This window comes from Struthio camelus, chromosome 1 (assembly GCF_040807025.1).
Source record: "Struthio camelus isolate bStrCam1 chromosome 1, bStrCam1.hap1, whole genome shotgun sequence".
Lineage (NCBI taxonomy): Eukaryota > Metazoa > Chordata > Aves > Struthioniformes > Struthionidae > Struthio > Struthio camelus.
Window position 1 is genome coordinate 106,728,875 of NC_090942.1, and position 19,894 is coordinate 106,748,768.

At 41.1% G+C, this 19,894-nt stretch overlaps 1 protein-coding gene across 2 annotated transcripts; it reads right to left on the reverse strand.

The window, feature by feature from the left end:
• Positions 1-49: 49 nt before the first annotated feature.
• Positions 50-16,088, reverse strand: PDZK1 (PDZ domain containing 1). 2 transcript variants are annotated; one of them, XM_009682698.2, is made up of 10 exons: positions 11,514-16,088; positions 8,508-8,596; positions 7,602-7,813; positions 7,020-7,281; positions 5,930-6,066; positions 4,483-4,675; positions 4,026-4,222; positions 3,309-3,503; positions 2,170-2,469; positions 274-1,170 (listed from the first exon to the last, which is right to left on the reverse strand). In XM_009682698.2, exons 3-10 carry the CDS (start codon positions 7,809-7,811, stop codon positions 1,093-1,095), a joined length of 1,572 nt encoding a protein of 523 aa, XP_009680993.1. In that variant the 5' UTR covers positions 7,812-7,813; positions 8,508-8,596; positions 11,514-16,088; the 3' UTR covers positions 274-1,092. The 2 variants fall into 2 exon arrangements, with proteins under 2 accessions (XP_009680991.1, XP_009680993.1); XM_009682696.2 differs by lacking the exon at positions 8,508-8,596 and having other exon boundaries at positions 50-1,170.
• Between the last annotated feature and the right edge of the window lie 3,806 nt (positions 16,089-19,894).

Here is a 19,894-nt window from a genome sequence, read left to right on the forward strand (position 1 = left end):
TGAGGCTTTGAATTACTGTTTGCTAGAGTTCAGTATAAAGATCAGAGATGACAGCTATTCCTTGTTTACTTGATATGCTGTAAAATCAGTATTCCCCACAACCTGTGTATTCTTCTACAGTAGCCTGTATCCCTTTCTCGACATAAGTCAAAGCATAAAAGTAAATTTTACTCAAGTGACTTGAACTTGTAGCTTCCTATAGCCACTCTCCTTGGCTTTCTTTGTTTTAAAATTGTTCTGGAACATAAATCATAGGTGGCAAGGGTAAGACCTGGGAAAAAGAAATAGCCACTCTCAGTGATTTATTTCAACATTGTCTTTGGTGTACAGCAAGGAGGCAAAGCATACAGTAGCAGTATTACAGAGCCATTTATGTCGCATTCAAGACAACGTGGTTGGTTTGGAGTCAGGCAAAGTTGCATGACTCTGAATTACATACACTATTCTAACTACTGTGATCCACAACTATAAGCAGAGGAGAGAGAATAGTGCTTAAAGGTTTTGAGTTGTGAATTACGAAGTTAGCGTAACGCTTGGGGAAAAAAAAACCCGAAAACCTCTACAGTGTTAGTAAGGGAAAGGAGTGTAACGCACATAGTGCATTGGCTTATGACATATCACAGCAGTTGTACAGCAGTAAATACAGCACATATCAACTCAATCTCTGTGGTGACTGTTGAGCTTTGATTAGGAAACTGCCTCTCCTGGGAGACAGGAAAAGATCAGTTTCTCTATATTTAAGAGCTTGTCTTTAAAAGGCTAAAACACTCATGGATTTTTGGAACATGGTTCCTCCCTCCGCTGCAGCATACTTAAGCATATACCTCTAGTCACTTAAGCTTTTACAGAAAGAAGTGACTAACCACCCACTTTATGAGGCAGAAAGCCAATGAAGTACAATTGCGGTGTGTGAAATGACTACAAATTACATCGAAGTATCTATTTCAGGCAGTTGCATTTCAGCAAGAGATTGTACTCCCTTTCGGGTATGTCATTCCTAGAAATAGTCTCGTTCTGAGACACGTAGTAGCAAAGAACGATTGAAGTAAAGGGATTTCAGAGACTTATTTGTTCTTGGTGTAGTTTGTCTTCTCACAATGGTGTGTCATCACTGTTGTCACTGTCTGCTGTTGGTGATGCAAGTGGCTGTGAAGAGCATGAGGAGCTTGCCTGCAGAGGAGTAACAAATACATTCTAACTGTTTTTAGTTTGTAAACTTGCTTGGTACTCTGCAGTGTTATGAAGGTCTGCTGTTTTAAACAGTCCTAATCATGTCCCTGTATGCATGGGAGAATGAGCCAGCAAATGTGATTTTTGTTGTTGTAGCAATCTTTTTTTTGCTGTTGTTTAAGTTTACTGTAGAGAAAAAGTTGTGTGATAAGGGCTTCCTGTTTTTGTTTAATTCCACAATCTGCTGAATTTGTACACAAAAGAGGGGCTAACTTCAGACCTGTAAAACTCAACTTGGTAACTAAAACTTTTGAGGAAACTTGCAGCTGGACATCTGCAGATGGTGTAATGAAAAATGAAGAGGAGACAATATTGGTCTTATTCTTCCCTAACTGACTGTCTCTTCTGCATAAGGGAAAGGGGACAAAAAAAAAGAAAAAAAAAAGCCTTTAAATAAGGCTGACCGCACACAGGGGTCAAAATGACTGGTTCAAGAAGAAATACCTTGCGTATTTGCTGACTTGCCATACTTCAAATTTTTTCTACTGGCATAATGTGAACAAAATACTTCAAATCAGTGCATTTGCTAGAACGTGTCATGCCCTTTCAATTGCTCTTCCTTCTACAGAGTAATCTGTTTTGAAGTATTTCACCTGGTTTCCCCAAAAGCATCTCAAGCTCTTTAATGTGCTTAGGCACTCTTTCTCTGCACTTTCAGGAGTGTCTTGCCCGTTTCCGGTCTTCATTAAGAAGTACCATATTTGGATTACTGTGTTGCACAAAATCTTTTATGTGCATCCTTTCTGTGATTTAATCTTGCATTAAAGATACCCACCTGTATTTATGTGTGGGGAAGGGACCGCAGCTTCCCTATTAATAACATAGACTGATTTTGTGAAAACCAGACTCAAGTTAAAGATCCTAGCTCAGGTATATGTACTAGCTGAAAAAAAGTTCTTTCCCTGTCCCTCAACATCTGGTCAATATAGTGTTACTTACCCTTTCTCTTGGCTCTGATGAGGTTTTCTCTGGCTCTGCTGGTGGGTTTTCTGTATAAGCGGGAGGTTCAAAGGCATTGCAGAATGGATCTGCTGTAGAGGCTGTAGTGTGAATCTTCTGATGCTGAACGTATTCGTAAGCATCTTTGCTGCACACCAGCAGTGTTAGTTCATCACCACTATCCTGCACTCTTGTCACTACCTTTTCATAGGGCTCATTCAACACATTCACCCCGTTCACTTCCACCAAAAAGTCATTGTCTTTTAGACCAGCTGCATCAGCTGGCCCACCATTTTGTATCTGCAAAGGCAAGTTCAAACTGTGATATTAGCACAAAATTTGGGAAGATGCATTAACAACCAATGTTTATCTAGAATATTGTGTTACTGCTTTTGTTATAAGACAGCAAAGTAAACATGAGAGAGAGGAGATATCATGGGACAGAAAGAAATTAATTGGGAGAGGCAACAGGTTTAGATGTAATTAACATGCAACCCATCAAATTTAGCTTTGAGATGCATCTTGATCTTGATAGGCTCTGATTAAAGAAGTGTGGCATGGTGGAATCATGAAGACAGGTGAAAAGCAATTTTCTTATTATTTGCAGATCACTGTCTGGTAACTTAAGGTTAAGTTTATTACATTTCACAAGTTCCATCGTAATGAGTGGAGACCTTCCCCCTGCCCCCCCAAACCCCTTAGAGGCAGAGGTATAATTTGAGGCGATAGAAGTTTGACTTTTGTCAGCTGTGCAATTCAGAGAAGGTGGGGTGGAGGAGATAAATCTTTTACATTTTTAGGGTATTCTGCAGCTCAAATAATCTCTTTAAATTACTAATGTTAGCATGCCTTATGGATAAAAGTAAAAATGAAGCAAACCATTCTAACATCTAACAGAATGAAGATTTTTTTGTGTGTGTGTATTTTTTTTTTTTTTTTAATCTTCCAAGCAATACTTTACCTGGTCCTACAATGTCAGTCTGGCTTTAACAATTACAACTCTGTTATCTAAGAGCATTGGAGAACAGACTTGTCTTTTTTTGTGGCTTATCTTGAATGCTTTACAGGACAGAAGGAAGAGGAGAGGCTGTCTGACTGTCTGCCCAAGCTTTCCCTTGTTTCTTGTCCTATGCTAGTACCTCACTGATGAACAGTCCAGGTTTGTTCTTGATCATATTCACAGTGAAGCCAAATCCACTAGGCCCTTTCACCATCTTGCAGATTCTTGGCTTGTTGTTCACTTCCTGCTCAGTGTGCAGCTCTGCTCTTTCCTCCATTTTAGCTGGAGATGGATCTTGTACTTTGTGGTAGTACAAACAGGGGGAGATTTGAGCCTGAAAAAACGGCAACAAAGAAAAGCTTGGTAATATAAAAAAATTCTGTTATGAAATCTGTATTAGGCTTTCGTGTTAAACATGTTGTTTGCACCTTTTTATGATCAGGAATTAAGCTGCAATGAAGAACCCCTCACCTCAGCTAGAAATTAAAAGGCAAAAACTACAAATGTTAATCTATGTGAGAAGGGAGTTTTGTTACCCATTTCAATCATAAGTGGTTATGCAACCTCATAGCTCTTGTGTGCTGTCTTAAACTTCTGATCTTTGCTCTCATCTGTTCAAATTTAGATTTGTTCCAGTAGTGTCTATGAAAATCTGAAACAGGCCAAAAACTTGGGATGTTCAATGACACGTGTGTATACAGATGCAAGAAGAGTTGCTGAAATATGGACATACTTTAGACATACCCTGCAAGTTGAAGAAGTGTCTCTGTCAGAGCAGATTGGCCATTTCATTCATGCCTACATCTCTTTTCAATGATAAATTATCATTTCCTAGCAGTCGCCTGCATTTTCTTACCAGTTTATACATGGTGTCAGTCTCCTTATCCACTACCAACAGTGTGATTTTTTCCTCTGACTGCTTAATCTTTTCCACTACTTGTTTATGGTCCAGAGCCTCCACTTGTTCACCGTTGATAGCCACTAAGATATCATTGTCTTTGAGACCTGCCTTGGCTGCTGCACTCCCAGATTCAACGTCCTTGATTACATGATCTAAGATCCGAAGGAAGGGGAAAAAATAGTTTTGAGTATGTTTGGTAAGTTTAAAGACATTTCTGACAGTAAAGGCTAATTCTCTGAGCTGCACTTCAAGTTGAGACCATTTCCCTGATGTAGCCCTGCTTGCAACAGAACTATAAATAATTTTTCTAAGATTTGCAGTAAGAAGCCAGACAGGGAGAATAAGGTCTGCAAACCCTATACAGGAAGAAACTGTACGGCAGATGTGATAGCCTCATTGGCTTTGTTCTTACCACCAGTACTTTGTTCCATTCGTAGATAAAAGCCATAACTTGTTCCTTTCTGGAGCTCAATGAGTCGTGGTGTGAGGGGAAGCAATTTTAGGCTGGCACTCTCTTTGCTTAGTACCATCTTGTGACTTCTGTAATATTGGTCCGTTTCTTCGTTGGAAAGTAGAAACATAACATGATTTCCAGACTTCTTTACCTGCATTAGTACATGTACAATCTCAGATGTAACCCCTTCGACATCAAGTGGAATCGTAGATGACTTCAGTAACTGGTGCACTGATACCGATGTTGTGGATACTGTTGATAAATGAGCTGTAAGGTCTAGGCCAGTCTACTAAAGAATTGATTTCAGTTAGGAACTTGGAGCATGCCCAGACCATACCAAGATCTTGGGCATGTGCGATCCTACATATAGCTGAGGAAATTTCTTGTACTTCTTACTGTGTTTCTGGTCTCTAGAGAATTAGCTGTAGTGTTGTGCCACAGTTATCAGCCTTGAAGGTGTCATGCAGTGCCAGTAAAATTGAGTGAGCCTCAGAAAGTAGTGCTTGGCTCTGATCTAGATCTAGAGTCCTACAATATAAATATATGACATCTATATCACCATTTTGGATTGCAGTAACAATCAAACAGATAACTTGGTTTTGCTATACCATTACCTTTTGGTCACTCTTGATCTGTTCAGCCTCTGCTTCTAAGGTTATTCTCCTCCTTCCCAGTCTAATGCTCATCTTACCCACTGTCACTCTGCAGCTGATGTTGCACCAGCTCAACAAAACACAGATGTTGCACAATTCTGTAGTTATTAGCATACATTGAATTGTGTTGCTGCACTGCTGGAGCATGTACTGCTGATCTCGGGGCACTTTGAAATCTTTTCAGCTCCTACTGCATTTTAGCAGTGCTGATCATGAAAAGCTGAAGCCTCATTAGCAATGTTTTTTGAAGCTGAGGCCAGGTAGTGAGGTTACTTGCATAGTAATTTTCATTAATCTTGGATTTCTTAGCAGGAGGAAGGAACTACGGTCTGGAAACAGTAATCCTCCCTGTTCCGAGCTAACTACATCATCAGAAAGTTCCCCCTCTTCCTGCACTGAAGACCACATTTGATGACTTGCCCACTTTCTATTGAGAATATTTCTAAGACTTCTAGAAACAGGACATGATTTATTTAATGGGATTCCTAACAACAGTATAGTTGTGGTATTTAAACTTCTTTGGCCTGTCTCCGTGGCAGTATTCATTCAGCCTCGGTTCAAGACCCTGCATGACAACAGAGCCAAAGTAGCGGGATACTCTGCAGCATTGATATGTAACAGTATCTTCCAAGATTTACTGTGAGGTGTTCAAACCAGCCAGACCTGCCCCCTCAGTAACCCTAACAGGCCGCTAGGAAAGTGGGCCCGAACAGAAAGTGGGCCCAAACAAAAGATGACTCATGTACAAATACCTTTTCTACTACCTCCTCGTGTGTGTCATTTTCCACATTTTTTCCATTGATTTCAATCAGACGATCATCGTTTTGGGCACCAGCCTTTGCAGCTGCTCCTTCTGATGATATCTCTACTATGAACAGCCCCTTCTGACCTAAAATAAATGGGAAAACTCATTACATGGGGTAAGTCAACGAAACACGCCTAGATTTTGATGGCTAAGCAAATTCAGCCCTGATGTCCTTAGAGCCTCTGGATCTCTGATTATGCACAGATTACAGTGGCACTGCAAACCTTTGACGTAGACACACGCACCCCTGTGTCTCTCATTCTACCCTGGAAAAATCAGCCCTGTGGGGGAAGGAGCTATTTTTCCCGCTTTCGGCAGCTCAAACAATCATTTGTTTCTCTACTGAGAGTGCCTAAGGGACTAAGACAGCTGAAAGGGATTTATTTGGGGGCGGGGTGGGGAGGAAGGAGGCAGTTTGAAGGGGGGAGCTGCTGTTGTTGCTGTTATGTGCATTTCAGAATTTCCTATGTTTGGAAGGCTTCCATAGGTGGCTTTTGAGTTATATTGCATTCTGAAATACCCTTTTCAGAGTTAATGCTTTCTGGAAGATGTCCATATTCTGTTGAATAGCACTGGAGGAAAGGTGTGTGTGGAAGAGGTTTAAGATTTCTTGCTTTCTAAATGAGTTAATTTGCAAATCAAAACACTTGTTTTTCCTTTTTCAGCTGTCTTTAGAACTTTGTGTACTGGTTCCCAAGATAATTTGGAGGAATGGAGCAGGCCTTTATGCGGTGGTTGAAATATATTTGGTATACAAGAAGTAGGGCTGCAGAAGTGATATTAAACAGCAAGCTTATTATAATAGCTTATTCTCTTTATCCAATTTTCTGCATTTTTTTCCTCCATTCCATAAGAAATGTGGCCCTCAGAAAACTGGAAGCTGCATATGCTGTATGGAAGTGGATGGCAGAGAGCGGAACCCATCTTGTCTCCTTTCGCTTCCCTTCTGTTAGCAAGAGTACTTAAAAAAATTAACTAAGTTGTCTGTGTCCCTGCTGTGATAAATTTACTGCCTTCCCTTTTGCCCAAGTTCTCACCTTCTGTGGTTTTCAAGGAGAAGCCGTAGCTATTCCCTTCCTTAACCAGGTAGCAGAGCCGGGGTTGCGGAGCTGCAGCGATCGCTCCATTGGCCCTGAGCGGTGGGAACTGTTTTTCCTGCTGCTCCTTTTGCTGTTCTGTTGACGCCTTTTGGCCTAACTCTTCCAAGTTCACTCCCTCCTTTCTTGCCTTTAGATAGGAAGCTTCATCCAGAACAAGGAATACAACAGAATTTCCACTGCTCTTGATTATCTCCACCACCTGTAGTGGACAAGGTGAAATGGCAAGCAGGTGCTAGAGTGATTGACCTAAAAGCCCTCCCCAGGAAGGGTTGCAGTATCAGCTTGGGCACTGCCTACTCTTGTTGGTAACTCATCCCTCTACTTAAGCACTTTGGAGGTATCTCGAAGGCATTTCATGCCCGTGGCAGATAATGAATGATGCAGGGAGATAACTAGAGTAGTTGACTCACCTCTTGGATTTCCTAGCTGTACTGCCATAAAAAATAGAAAAGAAAGCTTCTCGTAGTGGCAGTGGGTTAGGGGGGACTGATAAGGATCCCAGACTAAACTGAGATGTACCTGTGGGTGTTCTTCCTTGTCTACAAATACACCATTAACCCTGAGGACTCTGTCTCCGTCCTTCAAGCCAGCCTTTTCAGCCGAACTGTGCTTTTCCACGTTCCGGATGAGATGCCCTGCCGTGTCTTTCTCAATACGCAGGTAGAATCCGTAGTTCTTGTGGGGTTTTTTGGTCACTTTACATTCTCGGGGCTGGAGAGCAGAAGTCATCTCTACCAAGCAGGATGGGGGAAAAAAATATGTGAGCAAATAGAGTCAACTACCCTAAATATGCCCTCTCTAAATACATATTAAGATTGTTTACTTCAAAATTCTTGGGGTTTTGTTGCCCAGGAAATCTAGCTGTGCGAATTTGAAGCTAGTTAACTAGGTTAGGGAGAAGAATACAGTTCCCCTTTTTTCCTTTCCCCTCCCTGCTTTCCTTGGCTCCCTATCTCAAAGGAAGTTAGTGTATTAGCAAGATGCAGACCTGGAGGAGGAAGTTGTCTGCCTATGATAAGAAGGTGAAAACTGAGGCGAGGATCTAAAATCAGAATTAAGTATTACAGGAAAAAAAACAATGGCAGCACAAAAATGTTGGAGCACTGTAGGAAGGTTATGTGACAGAACTGGATTTACAGAAAAGGAGGTGAGATCAAGGAAGGACCTCACTGGCCTAACCATGCTTTCCTGTTCTTAGTTGTTTTAGCTAAACGGAATTAAGTTTCAGGAAAAGACGTTGTAGCTGGAGTGTTATCACTGATGAGTGTGAGATTTGCATTGGAGGGGGACTTTAAAGCAACTAAGAAAGCCCTTGTCTCCACTTACAAAGCTCTTTTTTCTAACTGCGTTCGATATTCCTACATCTCAATTCTCATACAGAATGATGCACTTGCTTTATTTCCTTGTCTTTGAGAAGTTACTCACTGGTAAGTTGAAGTTCTCGGAGCTGTCTGTATTTTCTTCTGCCTCAGAATCCTAATTAAAACTCCTTTTGATTCTGTTCTGGAGAGGAGCTGACAGAGGTAGCATGCGTTACACTCAGATACACTGCACATGTGACTTGAATAAGATATGAATGCCTGTATTATGAGGTATAATGAGTCTGGAACATTCAGGCGTACACCTACTGACAGTGTAAACGTGCCATCAGGTAACCGCTTGAAGGGGAGGTAATTTAACCCCTTTTGGTCTATGTGGAATGAAAAGAGGAGCTGGCACAGTATGCTTATGTAGCAAGTCTCGTGTGAATACTCACATGACCATAAAGCCTCAGTTTGCTGCCTATCTGGCTGCAAAACTTTGCTTCCAACCCTGATGACCTCAACAGTGCAACAAGATGTAATCAGTAAGAAAAATGACATAGTGTCTATGAGAAAGGAAGGAAATAAAATCCGATGTAGAAATTATAGGCTGCTGAAGTGACTGTAGTAGTTTGATTCAAGTGACTTGTCAATGAGTTCATGACAACTGGAGTAGAATTTCCGGTCAGTATCTCCAGGGTGCTGTGTTACTTCCCCAGAGAGTTTGAGACTAGCTGGTTGGAGAACGTACTTGATGTTGGGAATTGCTACTAGGTTCCCTGGAGGTTATGGAGCAAATCATCGTGGAAGCCATGCCAAGGTACATGATGGACAAGAAAATGGTTGGGTTCAGCTGGTGCGAATTTACATTTTTATCATGCCTGATGAACCTGATAACTTCCTGTGATGAGGTGACTGGCTCCGTGGGCAGGAGGAGAGCAGTGGATGCCGTTCACCTTAACTTTTGCAGTGCCTTTAAGACAGTCCCTCACACAATCCTTGTAGCCAGTTTGGTTAGCTAGGGACTGGATAAGGGCATTATTAGGTGGATGGAAAGTGCTGGACCACGAAGCTCAGAGGGTTTTGATCAGTGGTATAAAATCCACCTGGTAGCTGGTTATTAGTGGCGTTCATTAAGGTTAGTACTGGGGCTGATCCTGTTTAACGTCCTTATTGATGATGTGGACAGTGGGACAGAACTATGTCCTCAACAGGTTTGTGGGTGATAACAACTGAGTGGAGCGGTTAATAGGCTGGAGGGTAAGGTTGCTGTTCAGAGGGATCTCAACAGGCTGGAGAAATGGGCTGAGAGGAACCTCATGAAGTTCAACAAAGAAAAGTGAAAAAAACTGCATTTGGACCCTGCGCAACAATACAGCCTGGCTGCTGGCTGCTCAGAAGGCAGCTTTGCAGGAAAGGACATGAGTGCACAAGTTGAACATGAGTCAGTGATGTGCATTTGCAGTGTAGGTCAAGCGTATACTGGGCGGTATTGCTAAGAACGTAGCCAGCAGGACAGTGGAAGTGATTGTTCCCCTGTATTTGGTGTTTGTGAGACCGCGTGTGAGTACAGTGTCCCGTTTTGAGCTCTCCAGTTCAAGACATTGACATATTGGAGCAAGTCCAGTGGAAGGCCTCTGAGTTGGGTAGTGGGCTGGAAAACATGATGTTTGAGGAGAGGCTGAGAGCTGGTTTTATTCAGTCTTGGGAAGAGAAGGTAAAGGGAAGGTCTTACTGCTATCTTCAACTACTGAAGAGGAGTGAATGGAGAAGACAGATCTAGATTTTCTCAGAGATCCACAGTAGTAAGGTGAGAGGCAACGGACATCGGCTGCAGCAAGGGAAATTCCAGTTAGACGTAAGGACGGCTTTTCATCATGATGGCTGTTGGATATTGGAACAGGTACCTAGAGAGTCTGTGGGACCTCCATCCCTGAGATGCTTACCTGGATGAGGCCCTGAGCAACCTGATCTGGGTTGGCCCCATTTTGCATGGGGCATTGGAACAGATGGCCTCCAGAGGTCCCTTCCAGCCTAAACCATTCCATACTCTTGTGATCTAATGGAACTCTGTTTTAGCTGGCACAGGTCAGCAGGGAAAACATCGCATATCGTATGCTGAAAGTAAGCAATAGTCGTGATCAGGGAACAACTCCAAAGCTAGCTATCTCAGCAACTCCTGCCAAAGACCCGTGCTGATAAACAAAGTGAAGGAGGACAGCCTTCTCTGGTTGGAAATTAGGTAATTAGTAAACTTGATGATCTGTGTTTTATTGGATAGATTTTCTTCTGTCTATCTGTACCAACTGGAGTCTGTCAAAAGGCCAGAGTAGCGTTGCAGAAAATTAGCCATTAATTACAGCCTAATAAATACTAGTAACATTCATCTACTTGCATGTAAAACTTTCCTCACGACTCTGTGATTTTTCTTCTCTTTTTATCACATGTGTGACTAATTTTTGTGGGAAGAGGCTTAGAAGTAGCAGGCACTAAAATCCCTCTATGATCTTGATAGCAGCCTACTGCAGAACTACCTCTGTGGCTACCTGAGGTACAGACTGCTGTCAAAGCTGGAAGTGCATTGTTGAGGTTAATCAGGCAGCATACTGAAAAGTATGCATGTGTGCTGAGGGTTTGGCACAGATGCCGCTGAACTGGGAAGAGAATACAGGGAAATTCACCATGCAGAAATGGGAAGCCTGCAGATCATGATTCACTTGCTCCCCTTGGTCAGGTTCTTCTGTGCGCTTTTTTTCAAGTCCCTGTGTGTTTGCATTAGGACAAACACTGAATAGAGATGGGCTGCCCTATTATTTGGACGTTGCTGGAAACACATCAGACTGTATTAATTAATTGCAGCTCAAAGCAGCTTTTCCTGACAAACACTGGAAATTTGTGCTAATTCCTGAAGTTTACCTGCAGAACCAGTAGTTCACAAAGGCCAAGAAACAGTAGGCTCTTAGCGGAGAGATTATTTCTTATATTTAGAAAGTGGGGAAGGTTATAGAGGGCTACTTACTACTTCTCCTCTCACTCTATGAAAGCTTTACATGCAAAATTATGAGGATCATAAAAAGGAGGAGTTTTCCAGGGGAAGAGGAATTAGGGAAAAATCGAAGGAATTTCCTACCTGTGTGTCTGTGTGCAGCAGCCTTCGCAGGAATTCTCTTTTGCTGTCCCTCTCGTGGCAGTACCTATAGGTAGGGCTGGACAAAGGTTGATTGGGCAAAGGTTGATTTAAAAGATGATTTATTTAACCAAGTTTCACTGAATACGTTCGTCTTCTTGATAAGCTGCCTTGCCCTTGCCTGCAGAAGTACAAATCACATGCTCTCCTCAGTAGCTTTGAATTCTGCTCTGCTGATGATCATAGTCAAAAGCAGACGAGCTGAACCGAGCCAAGCCTGATCTTTGCTCTGGGCAAGAATCTTCTCCAGCTATAAGAAACATCTTAAAGGGAGCGGATCTGGGACATACCTTATCCACTTGATATAAGCATCTGCAAGATATGCTGGCAGACATGAACTGAACTAATGGTGTTTCTGATGTGAGGGGAAGTCTCCAGATTGTAGATCTTGGTATTCCAGTATGCGCAGTGATTTGAGAGTATGAAGTTTCCTGTTCTAAAGTCTCATTCAACTTTGGAAAGTTTTGAAGGGTCTGATTGCCCTCATGAATTTGCTGTGGAATTGGATTATTAGAAGTAATACCCGTGTTTGCCATGGCTGTCTCCTCTACCTCTTTAATTCAAAGGAAAGGTGATAGAAATACGCATAACCTGAATGCTGTTCTGGAACAGAACAGTCATCAGTGTTACAAATGCATGACTGTAATCTACTTACCCTTAAGTGGATTTGTAGGCTTGTTGTGACTGTTCCTCTTTGTACAGTATTCAATCTAGGAGTCCAGGAAAGTGAACCCCCGTGCTGTAAGCACTAGACAAATGTAGTCAGACCCTGCCTACAGTGGCGTGTGATTCTTCAGACAGGTGAGACAAAGATTGTATGACAAGGGACATTGAGCCACGGTGATTTTCCTTCTCTGTTTTGCAGCTGAGCGCAATGAGGATTGGAGTACACACACATATATGTGCTTGTGGATATGTATAATACACACATATATGTGCATATATATATATATATAAATATATATATGTCTCAGGTCAGTATATAAGGAAACAGCACAGCATTTGAAGTAAGGCATCAGGCTGTATTTTTTGATTGTAGTTTTGCTGTGATATTTACCTGAGCCCAGTTGGACTCCAGACAAGATTTTTCAAGAATAAGGTGCTACACTAATGTAAAATGCTTGTGAAACGCAGAAACGGTCTATGCTTCTAGAAGAGAAGACACGGGTCATCTTCCAGTTGGAGAAGAGGCGGACATTGTGCAACAGTTCCAAAAGGTTTGGAAAAGAAAGTTAAGGGAGGAAGGTCTAAGAGTCAACAGAATACTTGGTAACTTCTGGCATGATGAATTATGAAAAGCTGGTAAATGAGAATAGGGAGAGGAAGGTTCTTTACGAGTAGAAAGCTGGTGGTTAGCGCTAGAGCCATGAAAGGAGGTTGGATGGGATGCTGGTGATGAAGTGCATGGAGGAAATATCTCCATAGCTGCGTGAGAACAGGAGCCTGTATGTCTTAGAGCTTGTCTTCATGTCTGCGGTGCTGAGATATAACTTGTATGGAAGGTGTGCTAATGCATCCAAAGCTGGTGAGCCCTTGAGGGACCTCTTCTGTCCTTCCCCCGTAAAAGTGAAATTTACTTAAGAATGGAATCGAATAAAGGCAACTTAAAATATCAACTCTTATGGTTCTTGAGCCTTTTGGACTGTGCTCTCAAACATTCATACAATTACAAAAATGAGGAACGTAAGCAAAAAAACCCCCTGACCTCTAACATTTCACGGCCTACAGATCTCTAGGAAGACGTCCAAATTCTCAGGACTTTGATACTGCCGGAGCTGGCCACAGTGACTTAGGTGGTGTGGTTCTGTTAGCACAGGGACTAGATTTATGGGGCCCATTCTCCGCAAAGGATGTCCCCGTTTTATAGCCAGTTGTGGTAATGTAAGGACCTTTGTTCCTCCCCTTGCATTTTCCTATATGCTAACATTTGCAAAATCCTTTCCATCGTTCTTTTTGCTAGAGCTTTCTGATGTTCAGTCAGAAAAAGTTATCCTACTTATCTGTGTTACCAAAGGAGCCATCTGTTTCAGATATTTGTTTTAGATTTACACCAGACAGAAACATTTTCTAGTAGCTGTAAGTGGTCGCATGGTTTCCTCAGCACATTAGTGAATGGAAAAAGGAGCCTGTGTTCTTGGAGCTTGCCAGGATCCCTGGCTTTAGTAAATTCACAAGTTTTGATAAGTCTTAACTTCAAAATAAAAGCTATTTGTCAAGGTCCCACTCTTTACAAGAAGTGCTGTCCAGATGTCAGGTTTGCTTTTTGGCCCTGTTTTAGACACAGACGTGAGTGGAGCATGTGGATCTCTAATGCCCATTGGTGCCAAGATAATGGCTCGTATGTAACTGTTATTGACCTCTGAAGAGTTTATACAGATTCATGTGTGAGTTTTAAAAAAAAAAAAAAAAAAAAAAAAAAAAAGTATTATCTAGTCTCTGGATCACTTCTACTTTCTTTGGTAACCTGCGTTTGTGTGTGTCTGTGTGTGTTTTCTGTTGGCAGTAGTGAAGAAACGGGTTTTGTGGTCATTTCACTGGATGAGAGGAGTAGAAAACATGGCTATTAATGACAGATTTGTGAAGTAGATCTTTGAAGTTTATAATACAAGCTTAAAGCTCTAAAGCTTTGTTGAATAAAGGATACCTTTTTTGTTAACAAAGCTTTACAAGGGTCTAAACCTAAATTTGCATGAATACATTTCACCTGTTCAGTTTTGAAAATAAGCTGGCTACTCAAATGATACGCATCACTGTCAGCGTTATTTTTTTTGACAAAAGGTTTATGTGCATGCTTTGCTGTAGAAATATTCCCTCTTTAATCTTTATAATAGTGACTATGCTAATCGCAGCTGAACTCTCTTGCCGGGGAGCATGGGTCTGGATGCCCTTTAAAACCCATGTAAGGAGGCATTTCTAAATAATTTTTGCTTGCCTGCCTTGGTTGCTGCATACTCACTGACCATCAGCTCACTTGTCTCTTTGTAGTGCTGTCCTTTTCTTGGAGTCATATGACACAAACTAATTAATGAAAATTAATTTTCGGATGCAGCCTATTGGGAAAGCAAGGACTCTTATTAACGTCCTCTGCTGACTCCAGCTGGGACAATTTGAAAAATTCTCCCCAGCTCCCTGCAGATAATTATACCCCTGTACCTGAGAGTGACAGAACGGTGGTATGCCTGGTCTAAGCCACCACAACCCAATGTATTAACAGGAGGTACTATTGCTTTCAATTTATATTAGTATACATGACTGTGAACTGTGATGTCTGAAGGCTCTAGTTCATAGCCTCTGTCAGGTAGAGGTATGGTGACTGAAGAAGCTACTGTCCTCATCGGAGGGGGCAGTGGCCTCTTCAGCTGTCCCAGCTAAATGCGACAAGAATGATGAATCAGAGCCTTGGACTGTTTTAAGGACTCCCTCAGCACAGTACTGTGAAGGTGTCTGGTATTTGTTCCTGTATCCAGCCTGTTAAAAATCAGTACAGCCTTCTCACTTTGCCCCTTATTCTGCCAGTGATGTTTTCCCACTTTGGCAACTATTAGGCAAAACAGCAAGTGCTTTGATGATAGAAATACTTAGTTCGCTGAGATCCTGCTTAAATATGAGGCAAAGTTCACTTGATCTACTAAATGAATATTCATCAGTCATCCTTTAATTACCGCTTGGGTATGTACATCTTTCTTTTTCTGGTGACCGCGTGATCCTGATACGGTAAAAAGTCAGGGAAATAAAGGAGAAGCAAACAGAGTTGGCGTTGCTGGTCTAGGGAGGAGAAGGAGACAATATCCCTCCTTTTAGCTTTTGGGCCTTCTGTCCTCCTAAATCATGTTCTGTTCCTAATCAGCCAGTGTTTATGGCAAATAAAAGTACTCTGCTATCCAGTGGAACTTTTATGGTCAAGGGAAGCCAGCCCTTTTCTTCTTGGTAGACCTGTCGGCAGGGGATTACAGTGGCAGTTCCCTTCCCTCAGGCTTTGCTTTTTATATTTCAAATAGTGAATTATCTTCCCTAATGTCCTTTTCGCTTGAGAACATAAACTGCAAATGAGTGCTTTCTTCTTTAGTTCTTCAGTAAGGATTTTGTATTGATTATGAGTTGAGCTTTTGAATGCTGAATTTTTAATAGAGTTAATTGTGATGTTTGTGCAGCTTCTTTTGCTGCCATGTCAGGCTGAACTCAATGTTTAAAAACTGGAATTTTGTATTGAAGAAAAAATTTGAAGGCCTTATAAATTAGGAGTTTTGTGAGTTGAGTAGGTTCCTCAATGGAGGAATGTGTTTGTCCGTAATAAATGGATGTATACCTGTGTGTATATATCTGTGAGCATGCACAGAAATCTGCCTGTCTGCAAAACTATTCGGATAACAGCAACAGAACTTGATTGGATTAAAAGTTACTCAAGTGGCAATGCCTTTGGAATTCTCTTTTTCCCTCGGGCACTGGTAATGTGGGAAGATTTTTCTTTGCAGTTCCTTATATTGGGTGTTTTCAGGACATAAATTTCTTCAGTTCTGCATTTTAATTGCTGTATCAATCAAAAGTTTTTGTACATGCAAGATGCTGAGACGTTTGTAACATATATATATATATATATAATATATATATATCTTTCTTAATCTACCAGTCTAGCTTTTCCAAATCCATGCAGCACCTGATGCTTTTCGTTTCCTCGGATATGTAAGCTTATAAAATTGCTTTTTCTGATCTATGAATGAACAGAGTAAGTTACTTAGATCTCAGTTGCAAGTGCGTTTCTTGCCCTTTGGAGATGAATTTCTGAATTTGACAGCAGTGTATGTTAGTTTTTCTAAGCTTTGGAAATATTTGTATTTAAAAAAAAGAAATCTACTCCACTGTTTCCTTTAAGGAGCTTGAGGAACAGATGCTTATGTAATCACTACAGAAAGCACATACTGCTCCTCCAAAAGTACAGCTCTATGAGACAGGAAGTATACAGACCTAAGACTTAGACAGCAAACAGGTCTGAATCTCTTTCCCTTCCCATTTCCAGTTCCCTTCCTACACCCCTCAAAAAATCTGTAACCAATCCAGGAAATTTCCCTGGTTTCTGTATCACCTCTTTATTATTGAGTATTTTATTTCACTTTGTCAGTAGAGATGCTATAATAACATTTCTTTGACCTAAGCTTGGTGTGAACAGATGTTGCGGGGGAGGAGGTTAGTTTGCATTAACCTCAGCAAATATAAATGCTTCACTGAAGCCAGGAGATCCATTGTGACTTTTTTTCATATGCCAGGGATCTAACTTTTGCTTCAGATTTCCTACTGGATGCATCTCGTCTTGCTACCGGAAGGACTTGAACTGGAACAGCATTCACTTACCTCTCTGAGATCAGTGATCGTAATGGAAAGTCTGAATGTAGGCTTGAAGGCAAAGATGTGATTTATATGCAGGCTGCCTGTAGACGTTTCCATCTTCTTGGTCGCTTTATAATTGCCTTTGTATTGAGGGAATTATTGTGTGCTGCTCTGATGTGGCTTATATGATGCTTATAGAAATGTATGGGGGTGGATAATGGCTGCTCTTCATTAGTTATTGTCACCTCTGTGGCTTTGTAAGGCTTGTGTTTGTTGCCACAGGAAGGAAACAATTGCCGCTATGCTAGGCGCTACGTAAATGCAGAATGCAGCCTTGTTCCTGGGTAAACCTTGAAAACAGTTACTATAAGCGTTGTGAGGAATATAAATCTAGATATTAGTTGAACCCAAGATAATTTTAATATGAGAAAATTATTTACTACAAAAATAAATTCTAATAAGCTACACAGGCCAGCAGAGTTCATTATAAGCTTCTATAATTCTTCAATTTCTTTGGTGAAAATCTCCAAACAAGCGACTGACCCTACCCGAAACCTATGCCTAAGTACTAAGAGCAGAATAAATCTCCTTAAAATGCAAACATGGAAATAACATTGGCTTGGTTGTAAGAGCAAGTTTTGATGATGGCAGAGCTTATGTCCCTGATTTCAACTGGAAGACGACACTCAAACTTTCTAAAATACCCACTTTTTGTGGAAGATCGTCCTAAGTGACATGGCGACATCTGGGCCTGCTTAACTTATCCAGAAATGCTGAATTCGGTTCTGAAGCGGAGCCAGCAGGACACCCCTTCTGAAGAAGTAAAAGCTGTGGAAAAGGAAACAAAATTCTGTTAGCCATGGGCATAGCTGAAGTTACGTGAATCTGCTTCCTCAGGCAGGCCATCCACAGTAGAGAGAATTTAAAGATTTAGGTGACTGGGGAAGCCGGCCTATGGCCAGAGGAAAGTTGTGTGTGTGCCAGTAAGCTCCACATTATTTGAATCCATATGATAAATAGCAAGGTCCCAAGAAGTTAAGCACTAACTCAAACTCTGCTCCCTTCTTGTTTTGCTTTTTCTGGAAGCTATGCCATTATTTATTGCTTTTCATTTGTATGTGCATATGAGAGATTCCCAACAGAGCCCTATAATGATTTCCTAAAGTTAAACCACAACTTGTCACTAATCAAGTCAGATTCGCTGGTGTTAATGGTGGTATTTAAATCTGCCCTTATATGATTTAACTGTCACACCTTCTTTTAAGCCCATGGAAACAGTGTGTCCCTTTAAAGAGGATGATGGAATAAGAATCTTCCCAACTGTGTGTTTAGTGACAGCAAGGTGTAAGGAAGAGGTAGCTAATGGACGCTTAAATCAGGTAGGCATTTATATTCCAAAGTAAGTGGTGCTATTCATTATCCATGTGCTTTTGTAGCTAGATCACTGGGTAGGGAATTGAAGATGAAGGATATTGTCAATGCCTTAAATTCTCCTAGGGCAACCCTTACGGAAATTCCTCCTAGTGCTGACTTTGTGAGTGGTAATAATGTGTTATATTAGTCTGGGAGTTTGATCATTGGACTGTGATAGTCTATTGATTCACCTTAATACTGCAGAGTTCCATAAATAATTAGATAAACGTGGAATGTTGATTTTTGCAAGGTTTGCTTTTATTTCTACTTGATTGACATTACACTTTTTTATTATTTTGATTTAAAAAGGAAAGAAAAATTAAGTTGCAGCTTTTGACAAATTGGTACATGAACCTGTTCTCTCTGTAGTTACAGAATACATATATCTTGAGGTATGAAATTTGTAAGCCCTCTGAGTTCCCTTCAAAATTCTAAAACTTCACAAGGTGATTAAGAGTAATAATGATCACTATGGCAAAAAGCTTTCTGTTTCAAGCCAGTATAGAACTCTTGGGTTTTTGTTTTTTTAATTCTAGATATAGGGAAGCAAAAATGATAACCCATTTGTCATTTGTACAAGCCAATGTTTTATGAAAGTGATACTCTACTAAAAGAAACCCAACAAACTAAGCCTTGAACTGAGGTACAGGGGGAGGTTGAGAAAGATGTTGGCATAAGCTTGGAAACCGGAGCAGAAGGGCTTGCAAATTGCAGTTCAGCTTTTCTTTGGCTTTCTAGGATTGTGACAAGAGAAAAGAAAAAATTTTTTAAACTTGTAATAGGAAGCAAAACTGACACTCAGATAAACACAGGCAGTATTCCCATTGTGAGGCTGCACAGCACATGACTGAATTTTATGAAACTGAGGGAGCATAGCCTGCGTCTTAGGCCTCAGAGGAAGTAGCTTGGCTTTTCACAGTTGCTGTCTTTTGAATGATTCTCAGGCTTACTCAGCCTAAATGTTTTGTGTTGATACAGAATGGATTAAAACTTTTAATTTCCCTCCTTTGGCAGATTAGTTTTGTGCGCACACATTTTTTTTTTTTTAAACACAGGCAGATTTAAGATAGTATGTTAGTTATATGGATATACTGCTGCAATCACTTACATCTCTGTGTGCATGCACATTCCTTTATAATTTAGTATTACAGGGAAATCTGTGATAAGTAGGCAGGCACCCATGTTTTATTAAAACTCTAGAGGGGATAAGACAAAAAAGAGCGTCTTATGCATGGCTGTTATTAGCCTCAGATTTGGGACTGCAGTTAGGAGGCGAAAGTCTTTGTGATAGGTTGGGCTTCATTGTGGGGGGCCTCTTGATCTTAACTCGTTTGTAGACCAACACGTCCAGAAGGCTGACCTGATGCATGATTGAGGTGAAGGCAAGTAGCTAGGGTAGATTACAGCCAGGACTATTGGAAGTCCAGAGGGCCTGGTGCATGGCTTTGTCCTGCCTGGTCCAGGGGCACTTATGTCCCACAGTAGGAAAAGAGCAGTTTCAGAGCGCCAAGAGGATATCTCCTTCTTTCACTGTTTTGATGGGAACCAGGCTTTACTACCATATCACTTACAAAACTGAAAGCTAGACC

Excerpts from the sequence above, each read along its gene's own strand:
- PDZK1 (XM_009682696.2), bottom strand. The coding sequence starts at position 7,811 with ATGACTTCTGCTCTCCAGCCCCGAGAATGTAAAGTGACCAAAAAACCC. Across the intron at positions 7,282-7,601 it reads ACAAGGAAGAACACCCACAG|GTGGTGGAGATAATCAAGAG; the intron begins GTACATCTCAGT and ends TGTCCACTACAG. Across the intron at positions 3,504-4,025 it reads CTGACACCATGTATAAACTG|GCTCAAATCTCCCCCTGTTT; the intron begins GTAAGAAAATGC and ends CCGTTTTTTCAG.